General features: G+C 40.9%; 2 protein-coding genes and 1 long non-coding RNA gene across 5 annotated transcripts in view; 2 read left to right on the top strand and 1 right to left on the bottom strand.

Moving 5' to 3' along the window:
- mmp24 (matrix metallopeptidase 24) overlaps positions 1 to 4,837 on the top strand; it is a 28,659-nt gene extending 23,822 nt beyond the window's left edge. Inside the window, exons 9-10 of one of the 2 annotated variants that reach the window (XM_086150263.1) lie at positions 1,966 to 2,232; positions 2,995 to 4,837. In XM_086150263.1, the coding sequence (XP_086006389.1) occupies positions 1,966 to 2,232; positions 2,995 to 3,341 (614 nt within the window). In that variant the 3' untranslated portion in view covers positions 3,342 to 4,837. The remainder of the gene's footprint in view (positions 1 to 1,965; positions 2,233 to 2,994) is intronic. The other variant, XM_086150264.1, reaches the window with a different exon arrangement.
- Positions 4,838 to 10,221: 5,384 nt separating this feature from the next.
- LOC147233044 (uncharacterized) lies at positions 10,222 to 15,607 on the bottom strand. The gene is made up of 3 exons (XR_015106423.1): positions 15,460 to 15,607; positions 10,658 to 10,748; positions 10,222 to 10,366 (listed from the first exon to the last, which is right to left on the bottom strand). It is a non-coding gene; the product is annotated as an uncharacterized LOC147233044 (long non-coding RNA).
- An 88-nt stretch (positions 15,608 to 15,695) lies between these two features.
- Positions 15,696 to 19,910, top strand: eif6 (eukaryotic translation initiation factor 6). Of its 2 annotated transcripts, none has more exons than XM_086150274.1 (7): positions 15,696 to 15,769; positions 16,541 to 16,669; positions 17,533 to 17,618; positions 18,312 to 18,487; positions 18,950 to 19,126; positions 19,207 to 19,391; positions 19,550 to 19,910. In XM_086150274.1, exons 2-7 carry the CDS (start codon positions 16,563 to 16,565, stop codon positions 19,557 to 19,559), a joined length of 741 nt encoding a protein of 246 aa, XP_086006400.1. In that variant the 5' UTR covers positions 15,696 to 15,769; positions 16,541 to 16,562; the 3' UTR covers positions 19,560 to 19,910. The 2 variants fall into 2 exon arrangements, with proteins under 2 accessions (XP_086006400.1, XP_086006401.1); XM_086150275.1 differs by having other exon boundaries at positions 15,703 to 15,764.
- The last annotated feature ends 229 nt before the right edge of the window (positions 19,911 to 20,139 follow it).

The raw sequence follows: 20,139 nt of genomic DNA, 5'->3' as shown, positions 1-20,139 counted from the left end.
GAAGGGAACAGAGGTCACGCCGGCCGTCTGGGCCCGGCCGTGACTCGGGAAGGGAACAGAGGTCACGCCGGCCGTCTGGGCCCGGCCGTGACTCGGGAAGGGAGCAGAGGTCACGCCGGCCGTCTGGGCCCGGCCGTGACTCGGGAAGGGAGCAGAGGTCACGCCGGCCGTCTGGGCCCGGCCGTGACTCGGGAAGGGAGCAGAGGTCACGCCGGCCGTCTGGGCCCGGCCGTGACTCGGGAAGGGAGCAGAGGTCACGCCGGCCGTCTGGGCCCGGCCGTGACTCGGGAAGGGAGCAGAGGTCACGCCGGCCGTCTGGGCCCGGCCGTGACTCGGGAAGGGAGCAGAGGTCACGCCGGCCGTCTGGGCCCGGCCGTGACTCGGGAAGGGAGCAGAGGTCACGCCGGCCGTCTGGGCCCGGCCGTGACTCGGGAAGGGAGCAGAGGTCACGCCGGCCGTCTGGGCCCGGCCGTGACTCGGGAAGGGAGCAGAGGTCACGCCGGCCGTCTGGGCCCGGCCGTGACTCGGGAAGGGAGCAGAGGTCACGCCGGCCGTCTGGGCCCGGCCGTGACTCGGGAAGGGAGCAGAGGTCACGCCGGCCGTCTGGGCCCGGCCGTGACTCGGGAAGGGAGCAGAGGTCACGCCGGCCGTCTGGGCCCGGCCGTGACTCGGGAAGGGAGCAGAGGTCACGCCGGCCGTCTGGGCCCGGCCGTGACTCGGGAAGGGAGCAGAGGTCACGCCGGCCGTCTGGGCCCGGCCGTGACTCGGGAAGGGAGCAGAGGTCACGCCGGCCGTCTGGGCCCGGCCGTGACTCGGGAAGGGAGCAGAGGTCACGCCGGCCGTCTGGGCCCGGCCGTGACTCGGGAAGGGAACAGAGGTCACGCCGGCCGTCTGGGCCCGGCCGTGACTCGGGAAGGGAACAGAGGTCACGCCGGCCGTCTGGGCCCGGCCGTGACTCGGGAAGGGAACAGAGGTCACGCCGGCCGTCTGGGCCCGGCCGTGACTCGGGAAGGGAACAGAGGTCACGCCGGCCGTCTGGGCCCGGCCGTGACTCGGGAAGGGAACAGAGGTCACGCCGGCCAACTGGGTTTCGGCCGTGACTCAGGAAGGGAAAGGAGGTCACGCCGGCCAACTGGGTTTCGGCCGTGACTCAGGAAGGGAAAGGAGGTCACACCTGGGGTCCGGTCATAGCAGGGGTGAGGTCCGGGTCGTGGCAGGGTCCCACAGTAATCCATGAAGACCACAATCCCCCGGCGCCAGGCAGAGAGTGCCGCTGCCCTTTATAGGGATCTCGATTAGCGGCATCTACTGCAGCTGGCGCAGATTACAATGGGGATCAGCTGTGAACCCTGACACAGCCCTGGCAGAGTCCAACTCTTACCAGAAAAAGGTCAGACTTACAACCGGCAATGTGGACATGGATCCGGCACCAATCATACAGGGAACAAACAGCCCGTACAATGGGGTTCGGGACCCCATACTCTCGGAGTACCCCCCACAGGATTGCCCGTGGGACATAGTCAAATGCCTTCTCCAGATCCACAAAACACATGTAGACCGGTTGGGCAAACTCCCATGGCCCCTCGGGGACTCTGCTGAGGGTATAGAGGTGGTCCACTGTTCCACGACCAGGGTGAAAATCACACTGCTCCTCCTGGATCCGAGGTTTAACAACCCCGGTGGACCCTCTTCTCCAGCACCTCTCACCAGAAATGAGTCAGACTTTCTACCAGCAATGCAGATCAAGCTCCAACACTGGTCATACAGCCACAACCAGGACGAAAACCCCACTGCTCCTCCTGGATCCAAGGTTCAGCGACTCCAGCACAGCTTAATAGACCTTACCTTACCATAATAGACCTCCATTGTCTGCAATGTCGATCTCAGTAAAGGATTATTTTCCCATGGGGAACTGAATTATTCCAAAATTCAGTCATAATAAGGTCTATATTTCTCCCCCAATAGGTGATAAGTATTGGGTGTTTAAGGAGGTGACAGCAGAGCCTGGTTACCCCCATAGCCTTGTGGAACTCGACAGCAGCCTCCCGAGGGATGGCATTGACATGGCACTGCGCTGGGAACCTGTGGGAAAGACCTACTTGTTTAAGGGGGACAAGTACTGGCGTTACAGCGAGGAGAAACAAACAGTGGATATCGGTTACCCCAAACCCATCTCAGTCTGGAAGGGGGTTCCTGTGGCACCGCAGGGGGCGTTCATCAGCCGGGAGGGATGTGAGTGTTGTTCGCATATGGATAGTCTGTCCTAATGTTAACACATTTTTCTTTTTCTCCATCTCAAAGGTGTCCTAGTCCTATAGATGTTCTGTGTTTGGGCCCATTTTATTTGCAGTATTTTAAGTACTTCAGATGTCTTTAGGGGAATTTCATGCTCATTTTCAATTACATTTTTTTTATTTGGTTGCCAAAAATTTTAGCAAAGTTATTTGTTGAATTTTATGCATATTAATGGACTTGTTTCTCAAATACTCCAAGGGAACTTTTTTTCAGATTTCTATATTTGGGGTTAACAGAAATTGTTAATAACTGCTTATCTTTGCCCAGTTCTGGACCAGTTTTGTTCATGTATTTGGTTCAGGTAATTTAATAGAAAGTCATTAACCTTTACAAAAACAATTCAAAGAGCATTCCACTTTCTTGTATTATGTTCCTAACATTTGTGTTACTTCTTTCACAGTTTCTTGCTTATTGTCAAATAAAATAGCCCTTTTGAGGTCAAAAATCTATATCCCTCCCTTTTTAGTTAAACCTTTTAGTTAAATAATGTAGTTAAATAAGTATCAGAAAACTAGGTGTCAGATATAGCTGAAAAAAGCTCTAACATAATATTGATTATTATTTTGTGGAAGACAAATTTCTGCCAACTTATTTGGCCTTAAGGACTTAGTGTTGATGCATCGCATATATTTATAGTCACTGGGTTTTTGTCACAGGAGAAATTGTTGCTGTTTTCAATTCTTCTCTTTCTCCTGTCAGACTACACCTACTTCTACAAGGGGAAAGACTACTGGAAATTTGATAACCAGAAGCTGACCGTGGAACCTGGATATCCCAAATCCATCTTGCACAACTGGATGGGCTGCAACCACTTTGAGCTTGAGCGGCCCGGCGACCACCAGCTGCCCCTGGACGATGTGGACATCATGGCGACCATCAACAACATTCCGTCGACATTCAATGTCATTGCTGTGGTGATCCCCTGTGTCCTTTTGTTGTGCATTCTTGTCCTGGTCTACACTACCTTCCAGTTTAAGAACAAAGATGTGCAGCAGGGTGCCCTGAATCTTTACTATTACAGATACCCTGTCCAGGAGTGGGTCTGACATGCAGTCAGTTGGCTGGAGGTCAGCAGACACTATTGTCTGCTGGTATATGCCAGTAAAATCCAAAAGCTTTTCAATGCTGAAAGTTGCTATCTGTACTAACTAGTCATTAATGGTATGAGAATTGGCAGAATGTGTGCTTGTGTGTGTGTGTTTTCTCACTGATATCAACAGATACGGCCGATTATAGCACAAGAAAAGACTTAATGAGTATTTGTTTGGATATTGTTCGGCTCATCTTGACTTTTCAAACTTCATTCAGATTGATAAAAGTATAACAATACATACAGGCACACTTTAGGTAGGAAGACCATCACAGAAGACATTCAAGGATATCACTAATGTTTTTCAGATTTTATTTAAGGCAAAAGAGGATTATTTTATGTTGAGTTAACTACAGATAGCAAAATTATTCCTGTCATCAGACATTTGGTTGTCTCAATACTGACTTTGGCCTGTTGCGCTTACAGATATCGTTTGGTTGAACACTCTTGATCATTATTTGGTGATTACTTTATCTCTTCCCTCAAATGACAACTGTCAAGGTTTAACATGAAAAGTTTATTACATGATAGTTTTCATATTATATGTGTTCTATTTTATAATAGAAACAGAAAAAAGCCTGTACAAATGTCAAAGGTTTGTTGTAATAACATGAAAATGTCTCATAATATCTCAAGACACATCTTGTAGTAACATAGAAAATGTTTTCATATGAAGGAGAAAATATGGTAAAATGTGAAAATCATCTTGGTATGATAAAAGCCCCTCCCCTCCCCCTTTTTTAACAATGAAAAACACTGTTAAATAGCACCATGTTTTATCATTATATAAACATACCCAGTTTTAACCTCTGAAAATATTTTTTAAAAAGGAAGAGGGTCTTTTATATAACATCAAAAATATTTTGTCACAGGAAAAAGAACAACATGAATAAGATCAAGAGCCTACGTGATAAATGAAAAGTACGAGGCTCCACACTGACAATGTTTTTGTAGAATTACACGGCTTGATAGTACTGATGATGTGGCATCTTCTATGACAATTAAAATATCATCATACTCCACCTCATTACCATTCTAAGGATATACCAAATATTCGACTCATTTTGCAACGCATACAAGGATCAATACTCTGCATCCATGTTTCAATACAATAAAAGCGTACACACCATTATGGCAACCCACCCGCTATCACCTATATAAATCTTAATACTGAAACTTTGTTTCTCAAAAAATTGTTAAAAATTTGTTACTCACCATATTCTGGTTATTGTTCTGGGTCATCCCAGGTCAGGTGACCTTCTGGCAGCTTGTTGACTATAGTGAGTTGCCTTTAAAGGTAAGCTTTGCCTTAGGATCTTGCTGATTCTGAACCAATGGCATTTAAGAAAGGCAGAAACTAATAGCGCATCAAGACAGTTATCTTTGACAAAACAGACTCTGTATAACTGAATGATCATTGTTTCAGAAAAAGATTGTAGAGGAAAAAAAAAAGACAAAGTGACCGCAGACACAGATCGAAATGTGATATTTATGGTTCAAAAAAATTAATGCGACAACAAATTCTCTTGTAGTTTTTAACTAAATTAGTTTCTGCTGTTCTAATTCTGTTTAAGCTAATTTCATGGTCAAATATTTTTTCTTTTTTTATATTCAAATTCAAAATCAAAATGCTATTGGTGTTTGTGACTGTTATTAAGCTGTTGTCTTAGCATGCAGATGTGGTTGCAGCCACTGGGTGTCAGTGAGCCACTACCCCTTTAACATTATGTTTGTCACAAAGCTGGGTCCTAACCACCTATCCTTGCTCATCACTAAATTGAGTCGATCAAAGCTATAGACAGATTTTCTGAGATTCAGTGTTGTTAGGCACCTTGAGCATTTAGTGGCTTTGGCTCTGTTGGATTAGCTATATAGATTCCTGGCTCCTCCTGTCTCCATGCCAAAGTGTCCTTGGGCAAGTCACTGAACCTCACCTCAGTTTATTGATTGCCTGCTGGACATTGGAATGTCCCCACTGTCACTGTGGGACATTTAAAGGCACATTCTATTTCTCTATTCTGTTAGCATCTTGGATTGCAGCTTTGCCGCTAGCAGTGTGTGAGTGTGTTTGAATGTGATTCATGCACTTTTTTTAATTGTTCATTGTTAATTGTCACATTGTTCTTTTCAAGTACACCGGCTCTTCAATAAGGGGACTAAAAGGGACAAACTACGCAATGACATTGGCAGCTAACACTAGTGTGCTTTCACTGTAAGCCAAGATTTGAATCCTCTTGTTAAAACAAGTTTTAGTAAACTCAGCCTCAAACACCGCTGTGTTAAAACAGTGATTGCTCGTAATGTTATGTTTATGGAGTAATTCCAAAGGATAGGGAAAATAGAAAACATGACACTTTTCTGTCAGTCACACAACAACTAAGTCAAACGTGACATGCAAGACACTTTGATTGCTCATGAATATTCACAATTGAAAAAATTCCACAGGCCATACTAATTGATCTCAACTTGTGAAAATTAGTTGCTCAGCAAAACATCAAGTTTGTGGAAAAAAAATCAAATTTTAATGAGAGCAGTTAACAAATCGATAAAGGTAGTTCTGTACAATGTTAAGTATTAAAAAGAAACAAATATGTTAAATAAGTTTGTGCAGATTCAATGAAACTTGAGTAAATGTGCTGTTTCATAATAACAGCAACTTTATTAGTGTTTATAAGTGTCCATTCAATAATTTCCTGCTTCTGTGTTGCACAACATTTGTGCTAAACATATTTAGAAATACTGGAGCTGACTCTGACTACACAAGCAGTTTCGCTTTTTGTTGTTTACTTGCTGCCTTTTTTCCAATTCAGCTAGTGTGTTCATGCTAATGTACTAAACTTGTATGACATGAGCTCAAACTTCCAACAGGTGTTTTACTGTTGGGATTTTTTTATGTGGAATAAAAACTTTTAGTATGCTTTTCTTGTACTGAAACAACAAAAAAAAAACTAAAATATTTTTGTGATGGATGTACTTAATCCTGTCTCTGCCATTTAGTGTTTTTTGTACCAAATCTTCACTGTGGGAGATGGCATTAATTCTGTTAGCCACACTATAGATAAAAAAATTAAGCAGTGTTTACCTTTAAATGACTAGATTGCTGCCTGTTTTATTAGGTTCTTATCTATTTTAAAAGATATATCTTTTAGATGAGATAAAACAAGAATATGTTTGTGTTTAAAGCTGGAAGCAGACTCATTTCAATTGTTTATCAATGGTCATAGAATCAATAGTTTTTCTGGCAGAGAAAGAGTTAATCACATACTACATTAGTGCATTATTACAGTGAAGTATCCCTAGCAGTTTAAGACCACTCAAAGTATCAACAAGCTTTGCAAAACCTCACAGGGAACAATTTTGTCTATGTAGCTTTTTGTTATCACACTATTTTGTAACTTTTGTCAAACTACCCAAGTGTGTTTTCCATGAGACAGATGTCGTTTAACAGGCACAACATTTTTGAGACATTCATATTCGGTTGAATTTGGTTTGTGATATCCTCTGATTTAAATACGGTTGATGTTTTTTTCAAACTGGGATTACTTAAATAACATCCAATGTCTTCCTAACACCCAACTGGTTCAATCCCCACTATGTTACATTTTTTTTAAACTTGGTTGGTTTTGATTTCAGATCAAACTTATCGCAATTTTATAACCTGACCAGGTGTTTACCATGTCACATATATGTCTTATTGATTTTGTATCCTGTTTTTTTTTAACATCATATCAACATGTTGCAACATAAAATCATCACCTTTCTTAACATCTTTCAAATATGAAATTGACATCAAATAAACATCTCTCTAATTTGATGAATGCATTCAAAGGGTATTCTTTTTCCACATGTTCAATGTTTTCTCATATCTATTTGACATGTTTTGTTTTTTTTTCTGGTGCAGCCATTTTTTCACATAACTTGGTGATTAGGTCAAGTATGATACTGTATGTATAATTTATGTTTTTGTTTTTTTTTTAAATGTGACCATTGAGCCATTGAGCTATGTTGTATCGTATTGCTATATTTATGATATACTCATGTGTTATACACAATCCATGTTAAATTCATGTTAGAATTCACAATAATTTAACACAATTTGTTGGAAAAAGGATGTACACGAACGATGCGAGTTTAAAATACAAGTGCTTTCAGTTCATTTCATTTCATGTAACAGCATTAAGTAACTTAATCATCCTGACTTCACAGGAAAAAACAAGAAAAAATAAATAAGTCTTACCTCTTTTGCATGTAAAAGTACATTAATAAGTTTAGTAGATGAGATCCAGCCACTTTGTAGCCTACTGAACCTGATAGTCACTGTCTGGAGCTTGGATGCAGCAAGACAATTAATTAAGGTCCTAAATTAGACTGGTATCATTCAGCAGTCAAATTTATATTTTCAAACATTTTTAAAATGAAAAACATGAATGTATGTAATGAAACATGATGAATAAGTCATTCCACTATTCAGACTCTTGGTAGTAAAGTAGCAGGCAAGACGAGACTACTTAGAGGTATACTTGTTTATGGAACTCTTAATAATAATAATAATTTATCCTTTTTGAATCCCTATGGGGAAATTCGTTCTTTGCAATCAAACTATCGTGGATGAACCATTAGCTGCCGTCGACCAGCGCCAGGGGAGCTCAGGAGATAAACTTGAATTTTATGTGAGAACTTGAAGTTACATTAGTCTCCAGTGTTATCTTACTTGCATTTGCTTCAATAAATATACAAATTTAACACTGGTCCCTGGAAAATCTGTTTGTACGCCGTTGCATGGCATCCAGCAGCAGCATCCCTTTTCACTTGGTTGGTGATGCCTTTATTTTGTAATGTTTTGTACATAAAATTAAAAACAACAGTGAAAGTGGTAAAAACATATCAGTTTTGACCTAGAAATGGAAACTTGCGAAAATGTTTTTGCAACTCAACTTTGAGACGGACTCAGGTTGATTTTTTGAGGGGATTTTTTTCCAAATGGATTGTATTTAGAATATCTATTCACCTATGTACCTAGAAAGACTTTCTTAAATGAACTTATAGTTAAAACATGTCAGACATCATCGATTTCTAGTTTAATGCTGGTACTGAACTGACATGTTCAGTTTAATTATTAAAGTTGGTAGCTTGTCTTTCTCTTTATGTCTTGTTCTTACTCCCCAGTAACATTATGTTATTTAGGAGATAAAATGTCTGTATAAAACTGAAAATGTCAGTCTCCTTATGTTCTTCGTTGTTTAAACAGGAATATCATCTTTTATCATCAATGGTTTTTAATTTAATCAAAAATGTTTATTGTGTTGGGATGGTAACCCTGCCCCAGAAGTCGCATGATTAATAAATGACTTCTGTGTTGGTGTTGGCACCCGTTGTTGACAGATGTGGTTTTCAAACATGTGTTAGGTTTGGATGGACATTGCAGTGTTGAAGCAGACATTTATATGAGATATGTGCTGAAAAAGTGTAAAATCTTGAACTTGCTGGTTTTTGTTATATCGATTTCTTCTTGGGTAACATATAAGGTCTTGTTTCATAACTTTGCTCAGTGATTCAGACCTTTTCATTCCTTGAATCGTCCCTGAATGGAATCAATCAGATTGATTGCAATGGCTGATGACAAAGGTGTTTAGGCACTGACTTCGGGGTTGAGAGAAGACATCCTTTAGCCCAAAGAACAGGTCAAGGTTTCAGGACATCTTACCGCTTGATGATATTCATGAAGCCCTGATGGATTGGAATGCTGAACCCTTAAAAGAGTATAAGTGTTGCAGATGATGAGTCTTGTTTACCTCTAATCCACCAATTACAGGTCAGGATGAGGGACCTTCTCAATGGCGTTTGATTCCCAGATTCATCAACAAAAAGGATTTAACATTCCTGCACATTGCTGTCCTGGGAAATATCATACACCCTAAGTCATTTTCAGAGACTAGATGGCTGCAGTCTACAAAGCAGATCAGAGGACCATGAAAGTTTATTCACCTTAAAGGGGTCCTATTATGAAAAAACTTATTTTACAGAACATATACAGTATGTGTATACTTGGGTGTCTTGTGTGTTCACCAAAACAGAAGTATCAAATAATCCTGATTCCAGTTATGGGAGGTCGTGGGAAGTTTTCAACATGCCTAGGGGAGCTGATCAATTAAAACAGTGTGTGTTTTAAGAATGGGGAGCAAAACGATTGCTCAGCAAGCCACGAGAATAGCTGTGAATCCAGGTTTTGTGCCTCTGTAAGTAGGACATTTTTTAACTATATTTTTAAATGGCCACAAAAAACATAAATTTAAAGGGACAGAAAACATCTCCAAGAAGATTTTTAAAAACACACTTCAAACAGTTAACTGAAAACTGTTTTTGAGTAGTGGGGGTTCCTGTTATTGTTTCGGGAGTGTCCGCATATTGTTGACAATTGTTTTACTGTTGGTCTATATGGGACTCCCACTACTTAAAGCCCCCACTGGGTTCATCTGAGCATGAGTGCATTGAGGAGTCAAAATCAGACACACATTAACAGGCACACCCCATTAGGTGTACTATGATAAACATATAGATATACCCAGAAAAATCCCTCAAAACAGACACATACTCTAAACAAGCTATCAAACACACAATGTACGACAGGAACTGACGGAAACAAGTATATTAATAGACACACAATACTGAATGAGCACAGAGGAATAACCACTGATGAACAGAATGGCTCACTGAGCCATAAAATGACCCACATACTGTAACATACACTACCAGACATGCTGATACACTATAGCAGGCACCTACTTATAGACACTCAGATACACACAGGTGGGCACACACTGGCTTTGTTACACATTTTCGTTTATTGGTTTTTCAATCATCTCCTACATACATAAATTTAAACTTAATTACAATAACAGTTTGCACCAGTTCAGTACCAGTTGGTGCAGGAAATCATGAATCGCATGTCATCCAGCAGACACTGTTGAGACTCATCCACATCTGTAAGAGATAAAATGAGATTATCATGTCAGATAATCTTCATAATCTGAGACCATGAAAATCACCAACTTGGATGCTCTTTTTCAGGTGTTCTTGTCCAATCATTGTTTACCTCCATGCAAGTTGAACCAAAAAAACATTCACTGGGTTTGTCAGTTTTCGCGTAAATTAGTAAAATAAAGCAAAAGAACTAATGAAGTGAGTCCTTTTCAGGTTCACATGTAATATATTTCTCATGTATTAAACAAATCAAACGACAATATGGATTTGTTGATTTGAATGTTGATAAACCTTTGTCAGATTTCGGGATATCAAGGTCTTCTGCCTTGGCCTCTTGATCCTCTTCGTCACAATAACTACTCTGATCGCACCCCATCTTCTCCTGCAACGACAGTCATGTGAGTCTCATTACTCAAACAATTCTTTGTTTTAAAATTGTCAATATTTATCAAGTCAAATATAAATTTCAGTTTTTGGGGGATTCATCTGGATGATCAGTGTTGGCAGTGCATTCGAAGAGAGACTGCCCAGCTTTAGCGATGTTAGCCTTTAGTCAGAAGTATTAGCTGAATATAGCTTACATTCCGTTTATGTTGACACTGATGGTTTCTGTTATCACTAATTCATCACTGCGATGCTTTGTTGTCTATATGAAACATGAAATTCGGCAGCTTTTTTTTTCACATTATGGATGTGTGCGAGAGAGCGAAAGAGGGAGATGATTAGAGAGAGAGAGATAAAGAACATATTCCCACCTAACCAGCCTCCAATCGGCTGGGGACTCACCGTGACCATCCAGGGTGTTTCTGGGTGGATAGTAGGGGTCACAGAAATCACATGGAGGGAGAGAGCGGAGAGCCGGAAGAGGTGTTATGCTGTCATTTTATACAGGTATAAAACGTGTTCCTTGATGGAATTTCATCAAATCTACCAGCCTAAAGATGTGCACTAACTGGAAGAATTCAAAAGTTTTTTTTTTTTCCTGCTGATACTCTCATTATAGACTGGGGGGGGGGGTTGCAGTTTGTTGTTCTTCTATTGTTTGTTTGTTTTCTCAGTTAAAGCACCTGGTTTAATGAAACAATAAAGGATAGAGTCACAAGAAAATAAATGAATAGTTGAAAGAGGAAAGAACAAAATCAAATAAAATAATATAAAGCTTTTCCCCAACATTCATAATCTCAGAAATCATAAATACGAATTTTAAAACTATCCAAATATTCTGTAACTGTTTATTTCCTGCAATAGGATGCTGTCATGCCCTGTCAAACTCCTTTGTACATTGTACATTTGGTTAAAGAGATTCTGATCCCGATTTGATCATTACAAACATCCCCGCTACAGGATAACAAGTAGGAAATTTCTCATGGGAGAAAAAATACCTTTGTTGTATGAAGAATGTTGTTCTGAAGTTAAACGGTGTCTGGATGCTGCTCACAGCGTTGTACTGACCACTGACATATGGACATCAAGAGCCACAGAGGCCATTTTAACTGTAGCTGCCGTTATCATTGACAGAAATTGGAAAATGCAAGAATATGTGCTAGAAACCAGTAGTTTCCCAGGTAAGCACAGCGCTGATGGGATTTGCTCAGAACCACAAAGAATCACAGAGGAATGGGTCCTAACTGCCAAAATTCATGCTGTAGTCACAGATAATGGAGCCAATATAGTTGCTGCTGTACGCAAAGCAGGTTGGGCACATTATCCATGTTTTGCACACACTATAAATCTAGTTGTGAAAGACTCCATTAAGACCCTCCCTGAGCTTCTTGACATCCAACACCGGTGTAGTGCTATTGTATCTTTTTTTCACCACAGCACAAAAGCAATAGAAAAGCTCAAAGAAATACGGAAACAACTAAAGTTTCCAGAGCACAAACTCATGCAGTCAGTAGAAGCACGCTGGAATTCTATCTTCTACATGTTTGAGAGGCTACGTGAGCAAAAGGAAGCAGTTACAACTGTACTTTGCCTTCTTGGAAAGAGCTCACTATGCCTGAGTGAGGAACATTGGTCTGTGATTGATCTCTCCTTTAATGCCTTGAAACCATTTGAAGAAGTAACAAGGGAGATATCATCTGAAAAACATGTGTCTGTTTCAAAGGTGATCCCCCTGGTTGCATTACTTCTGAGATCAACTGCAGCTCATGAGGCCCAAGGCAGCAAGCTAGCTACTGTGCCAGCACTGTTTCAGGGGTATTGAAACATTTTATGGCCTTAGTGCCAGCACCTACCAGGATATAAGATTTAAAAATTTTGGATTCCAGAACACTGCAAATGTCAACACTGAAAAAACGACTCATTGCTGAAATGCAATCAGTGAGCCAGAACTCAGTCCATCCACAATCAGCTCCGCACAAGTTCTGCCACTAGCACTGCCTCAGTAATGGCTCCTGTAACTACCTCACACCACCCTGCAGGAGGTTCTCCATCCCCACCTGCATTAAAAGGTGGAATATGGATGGAATTTGACACTCAAATGCAAACATCAAAGCAGCAACGTACAGCTAGTACTGATGCTAGTACTGGGAAATGTATTGACAGATGCTAGAAGAGTGATGGGAAGATGGAAAGAGTACTTTGAAGAGCTGATGAATGTGGAAAATGAAAGAGAGGCAAGGGTAGAAGAGGTGACTATTGTAGACCACAAAGTAGCACTAATTAGTAAAAGTGAAGTGAGGAAGGCATTGAAGAGGATGAAGAGTGGAAAAGCAGTTGGTCCTGATGATATACCTGTGGAGGTGTGGAAGTGTCTAGGAGAGGCAGCGGTAGATTTTCTGACTAGATTATTCAACAGGATCTTAGAGAGTGAGAAGATGCCTGAAGAATGGAGACAAAGTGTGATGGTGCCTATTTTTAAGAATAAAGGGGATGTGCAGAATTGTGGCAACTATAGAGGGATAAAGTTGATGAGCCATACAATGAAGTAATGGGAAAGAGTAGTGGAAACTAGAGCAGAAGTCAGCATTTGTGAACAGCAGTATGGCTTCATGCCTAGGGAGAGTACTACAGATGCAGTATTTGCGTTGAGAATGCTAATAGAAAAGTACAGAGAAGGTCAGAGGGAGTTGCATTGCGTTTTTGTAGACTTATGACAGGGTGCCAAGAGAGGAGCTTTGGTATTGTATGAGGAGGTCTGGAGAGGCAGAGAAGTATGTTAGACTGGTGCAGGACATGTATGCTAGCTGTGAGACACTGGTACGGTGTGCTGTAGGGGTAACAGAGAAGTTCAAGGTGGAGGTATGACTCCATCAGGGATCAGCTCTGAGCCCCTTCTTGTTCGCATTGGTGATGGACAGGCTGACAGATGAGGTGAGACAGGCATCTCCATGGACCATGATGTTTGTGGATGACATTGTGATCTGTAGTGAGAGCAGACAACAGGTAGAGGGAAATCTAGAGAGGTGGAGGTATGCTCTGGAAAGGAGAGGAATGAAAGTGAGTCGCAGCAAGACAGAATATATGTGTGTGAATGAGAGGAACTCGGGTGGAACGGTGAGGCTACAGGGAGTGGAGATCAAGAAGCTGGAGGATTTCAGGTACTTTGGGTCAACAGTCCAGAGCAACGGAGAGTGTGGAAAAGAGGTGAAGAGACGGGTCCAAGCAGGTTGGAATGGGTGGAGAAAAGTGTCAGGGGTACTATGTGATAGAAAACTTTCAGCCAGAATAAAAGGAAAGGTGTACAAGACAGTGGTGAGACCAGCGATGATGTATGGACTAGAAACTGTTACAATGACCAAAAGACAGCAGGCAGAACTAGAGGTTGCAGAGATGAGGATGTTGAGGTTCTCTTTGGGAGTGACCAGGATGGATAGGATCAGGAATGACTCTATCAGAGGAACAGCACATGTTAGATGTTTTGGAGAGAAGGTCAGAGAAGCCAGACTGACATGGTTCGGTCATGTACAGAGGAGGGATAGAGAATATATTGGTAGACGGATGCTGGACTTGGAGTTGCCAGGCAAGAGGTCTCGAGGAAGACCAAAGAGAAGATTTATGGACATAGTGAGAGAGGATATGAAGGTAGTTGGTGTGAGAGAGGAAGATACAGAGAATAGGGTTAGATGAAGAAAGTTGACTTGCTGTGGTGACCCCTGACAGGAAAAGCCGAAAGAAGAATAAGAAGCTAAAGTTTGCATTGTAGTTATTTCATAAAACATGAAACATTTTTATTGCCTAAAATCTTTGTGCTGTGTTTATCATAATTAAAAGACTTACTCGGGGGGGGGGGGGGGCTCAATTATTCAATGATCATGACATCATGACAAAAAGAATTGGTATCATATTGGTATCGTATCGGTATCAGCCGATACTACCCTGTATTTACTTGGTATCGGATTGATACCAAAAGTCCCCAGTATCGCCCACCCCTAATGGTGACCCCTGAAGGGAAAAAGCCCAAAGGAAAGACTTTTTTTTTAATTGAACTTAAATAGCATAAACAGATATACATATGTACACATAAACATGGCAAGACAGAATCGAATGTCAATGAAACAACCGGTGATGAGAAAGCAAATGACATAAGGACATACGTTCTGTATGTAATCACTTAACTGTACAAGTTAAAAGTGCTAAAGGTTTGTGAGAAATGTTTAATGCTAGACGAAAAAGAAAGTAAAAGAAAATAAATAAATCAATAGATAGATAGATAGATAGATAGATAGATAGATAGATAGATGGATAGATATAATAAAAAAATAAATAAAAGCAAACTTGCAAGGGGGATATAATGTGTATTTAACTTGGTTGTTCACAAGGAATTTCAGACAACAAATATTTTTATGGTTTTTGGACCATTCCCTAAGTTTTAAGAATCAATTATATAATTCAAAATCCTTTATAAAGAACGTAAAATTGTGGAACACTTTTGTATTCTGTTTTCGTTAATGAAGAATTTGGCCAGGCCTAAAATAACATTGACACAGAGTTCCTCTCTTTCGTTGCTTGCCCAAAGGAAAGACGAACATAGTTGGAGGCAGCTATTGCGTAGTAAACGCAAGGCATGCCTGCAAGATCCGCCAACACATTCCGCCAACCTAATGAATATACCATAATCAAATCTGACCATTCATTGTCAACACACTTACCGGGTTGCGGGGCAGCGGAAATGTTAAGAAATGAAATGAAAACTACAGAAGTAAATACGTTTAAAATGCCTTCAATAAAGAACGTGCAAATGACCACAAATTAGTCCGTAAGGCACAGAAATCGATTAATCTCCGCCAAAACACCTAGTTTGTTCAATCTCATTTTATTTTCACTTAAGGGTTCGAACAACCGATTTTCTTGATGTACCATTGTCACGTTGCATCCTTTACCCGGAAGCGGAAGTTAACGCATGCTTGGTACTGGGGGGGGTGAAGAATAACACGCTTGAGAATCACGGATTCTTGTAAGGTGAAGTTACCAACTTTTCTCAATTTTTTTTTTACTTTGGCTGAAACTATTTAAAGTCTGTAAACGTTTTTACGTGTTTTGTTTTCATATCTCTATTTTCTAATATCGGAAAACGGGTTGACTAGCGTATTAGCTTTATCGTCCACCGGCTTGTTGGCCTGCTCTTCCCACGCGTCTCGAGGTCCAGTGATCCTGAGTCCTACTGCGTAACATTTATGTTAGCTCTAAGTACGCATGAAAATAGATCTGTAGATTTTGAACCTTCTGAATGTCACTGATCTAAAGGCTTGTTCATGCGATACGATAGAAAAGGCTAAGGACAGAACCTTTCATTTGTTTCGTGGATTCAAGTCCAAAGTATTTGCTCCGTCTCTTTGAAGCTTAAAACAACAAAACTCCTACAGCTTTTCCCCATAAAGTTTAGCTATTTACCACACTTTGTTACAGTATTGAGGTAATTCGACTGTGAAGAGGTAGGACGGCTTCGTTAGAAGACAACATTCTGACTCTGGGCCGCACCCCCTAGTGGATTTAATGCTCATTCCAACGCAAATGATGCAGGAAAGTATGAGGCCAGTGAAGTCCAGGATGTTGTAAACATCGAGAAGGCGTACAGAAACATCAAAAAATAGAATAAATAAGCCCTAAGACTCCAAGAGAGACCAAATTTCTGAAATGAACTTTGGATACACATGAACAGCTCCATGCATATCTGTAAGTATATTCAACATAAAGCATAAATGAGCCTTAAAGAGTGTCGAAATATTGCAGGTGAAGTCTGTTCTCCGTCATCATGGCAGTCAGAGCTTCGTTCGAGAAGAACAATGAGATCGGCTGTTTCGCCAAACTGACTAACACCTATTGTTTGGTGGCCATCGGTGGGTCTGAGAACTTCTACAGGTGAGCTCACCTTCAAGCCCAGCAGTAATTCATTTTGGTGGGTGCAATTTAACTTGTGGTTCCAGAAAGTTGCTTGTAGTTTGAATATCATCATTCTCAGGTGTAAAGAAGCCAAATAACATGTCTGAATGTAATTACCCCTTTGGATCTGCAAAGATCCTCCAAAGTAATCCCAAGTCACACTTGATCAGCATGAAATTTGAAAAAGCACATTTTTTGGCAAGCATTTTATCTATCAAGTTTCTTGAACTACATTAGATTTATTTTTGTTACATTTATTGTTTTTTAGTTTTGTTTGAAAGCTATTTTTACTGATTGGTGAAGTTATTGTGTATGCAGTTTCTTCCTGATATATTTTGGAGACCATGACAATGACAACAGGGGTGGTGTGGCACAGGATGTAGAGCAACTGTCTCTGGGACCCAACGTTCCTGGTTCTATTCCCGACTGATCCTATTGTGCAGAAGTGTTGTTGAGCAAGATACTGAACCCCTAACTGCTCTCCTGACGCCGGTTGACGGCATGCTTACTACTCATGGTTCATCCATGATGGGTTAATTGCAGAGAACGAATATCCCCTTGGGGGTTAATAAAGGATAAATTATTATTATTATCATTATATTCTTAATTAGGTTCTTTTTCTCATTATGTGTGTTATTTTTGACTTTTTTCTTATTCTGTCATTAAATCACAGATACAGTAGGTGTGTGATGTTAATTTTTGTGTTTGTGTTAATCTTTGTTGGTTATTTATTAACTGGATTTTATTCTATTTTATGGACCCGGACCAAACAGTTGTCACATTCTCTCCTATTATTTATCCTCAAAATTATAATTTTGTCTTTTTACCCTATGTGTCTGCAGTGTATTTGAAGGTGAATTATCAGAAACAATCCCAGTGGTTCATGCCTCTATAGCTGGTTGCCGCATCATCGGGAGAATGTGTGTCGGTGAGTATAACTCATGTACAAGCACATGCAACTTTTTTGAACACTTTATTAATCCCTTGTGGGAAATTGATAATCCCCAGTATGTTAATAGTCATGGATGCACCATGAGTTGAGGGCAGCCACTTAGCAATGCCCAGGGGGCAATTTGGGGTTCAGTGTTTTGGTCAACAACACTTTGACAGGCTTGGAGGAGCTTGAGAATCAAATCCTGCTTCATGAATTTTTGGTTTCTAGATGATCACTCTTACCACCTGAGCCATGCCATCCTCCCAAAAAAACAATGTAGTTGTTAATAACAGAAATCAGTCATTACAGTACAAATCGGTAGTGTAGCTATCCTTGGCAGTACCAGCATCTCAGCATTTAAAGTCCTGAAAATATGAAACCCATATAAGTGTAGTGAAACATTAAGAACAAATCGCAATGGAGGGTCACACTGACTCAGTTGCTGTTTAACAGTATTAACATTGAAAGTCATTGAAAGGTCTTCTCTTCTTATTTTAATTGTAACTGTAACCTTAAGCATCGATTTCCAGACTGTTTGTCAAGTAATTGATGCAGTAAATAAATCTATTGCGTGACTGTGGTCTGACAAGCAAATCTTTTGAGCCTTTAAAGTTTGTCATACTGCAAATTAAGCGAACCGAACGGAGAATTTTGAAAATCTGTTTTGTTTATAATGTGTATCGTCAGGGAATCGTCATGGCCTCATGGTTCCCAACAACACAACAGACCAGGAGCTGCAGCACATCAGGAACAGCCTTCCGGATTCTGTAAGGATACAGAGGGTGGAGGAAAGGCTTTCGGCACTCGGAAATGTTGTCACCTGCAACGACTACGTGGCCCTGGTCCACCCAGACCTGGATCGGGTATGTTTTAGGACCTCACTTACCTTTATTTCCTGATGTTTTGGTAGCAACATCTTTTATTGTGCATATACACTTTTCCAAGTTGTTCGTGATACATTTTTCTCATGTTGAATCTTTGCTGCTTTTGGACCATATTTTGTAGTTTTTACAATTTTTTCCAAGTTAATAATTTGCTGCTAAAGATTTTATATTTTGGATTTTGGTTCATGTCGATTTATTTATTTATTTTAGTTTTTTTCGATAGTTAATCCAGACTTTGAGCTTTTTTTAATTGGTTACTATTTTCAGGTAATTACAGATGTACTTTTTTTATGAATTCTTAAACCAGTGAATGTGATTTTCCAATCTACTTTTTGTCAGTTTTTAGTAACTGAGGGGCTGAGGAGAGATACAGGTGTAAATTATTCTTATTTGTGTTAAAGCCACAAGGCTGCCTGTGAGCATCTGATTTATGACACCCAGGAGACGGAGGAGATCCTGGCCGACACTCTTAAGGTGGAGGTATTCCGCCAGACAGTGGCAGAACAGGTTCTGGTTGGGTCTTATTGTGCCTTCAGCAACCAGGGGGGGCTGGTCCATCCCCGGACTTCCATCCAGGACCAGGATGAGCTGTCTTCTCTGCTACAAGTCCCCCTGGTGGTAAGGACATGAAGCCCACATAAAATAAGTATAAACACAGAGTTTGTTGGTTGACTAATGGGGCGCCACTTCATGCCCAGGCAGGAACAGTGAACCGGGGTAGTGAGGTCATTGCAGCAGGGATGGTGGTCAACGACTGGTGTGCTTTCTGTGGGCTGGACACAACCAGCACAGAGTTATCAGTTATAGAGAGTGTCTTCAGGCTTGGAGACTCAGCTGTCCCGTCGGCCATTGCAACAGTTATGAGGGACTCACTGATTGACAGGTAACGCACACCAAACACACACACAGATTGTATTGCAGGGTCATGTTTAAGTTTGGTCAATTTAAAAAAGAATTAGGAAAAAAATATTAAATGCAATGACCAAATGAAAATCACCTGATTGAACATGATCAGTTACTGTTATCATTGTTTGTCATCAGCATGGCGTGATGAGACCTGCTATGATGCCTCCCAGCTGGATGCCACCTGCCTTCCATACTTTTTGCCATTCTGTTTTCCACCACTCAGAGGTCATCCCTCTGCAGCAGTTATTAATTTTGCTGAATGTGTTAAAGCTATGATGAAGTCCTCCCTGGCAACACTGGTCATGTGATCATCAACTGGATCCACCACATGCTCATGTAGGATGTTGTCATGGGCCCAGACATTGCTGTCAAACTGGACAGGGAGGAGGAAAGATCCTGATCTTGTCTGAAGTGCTGAAAAATGTTCTGGTCTAAAATCATGCCTGATTTTATTCTGAATATGTTCGGTTTCATTTATTAAATATTCTTACTAAAATGATTATATACATCTTTGCTTCTCAACATGAAAGCAATGGTAAATGGTCTCTGCTTATATATTGCACTTTCTTCACCCTGTGAGTTCAAAGCGCTTCTCAATTGATAGCATTCACACACGTACTGATGACAGCAGATGGGGAAACATCCACCATGACCAAGTGTAAATAAAACAAATAATATTCCCTCAGCATAAAGTGGAATAGAAGTAATAGTGAATATTTTTTGTA

This window comes from Fistularia commersonii, chromosome 7, assembly GCF_037954325.1.
Source record: "Fistularia commersonii isolate RoL2024-O1a breed Wild chromosome 7, RoL_Fcom_v1.0, whole genome shotgun sequence".
NCBI lineage: Eukaryota > Metazoa > Chordata > Actinopteri > Syngnathiformes > Fistulariidae > Fistularia > Fistularia commersonii.
This window is presented reverse-complemented; position numbering and strand designations above follow the sequence as displayed.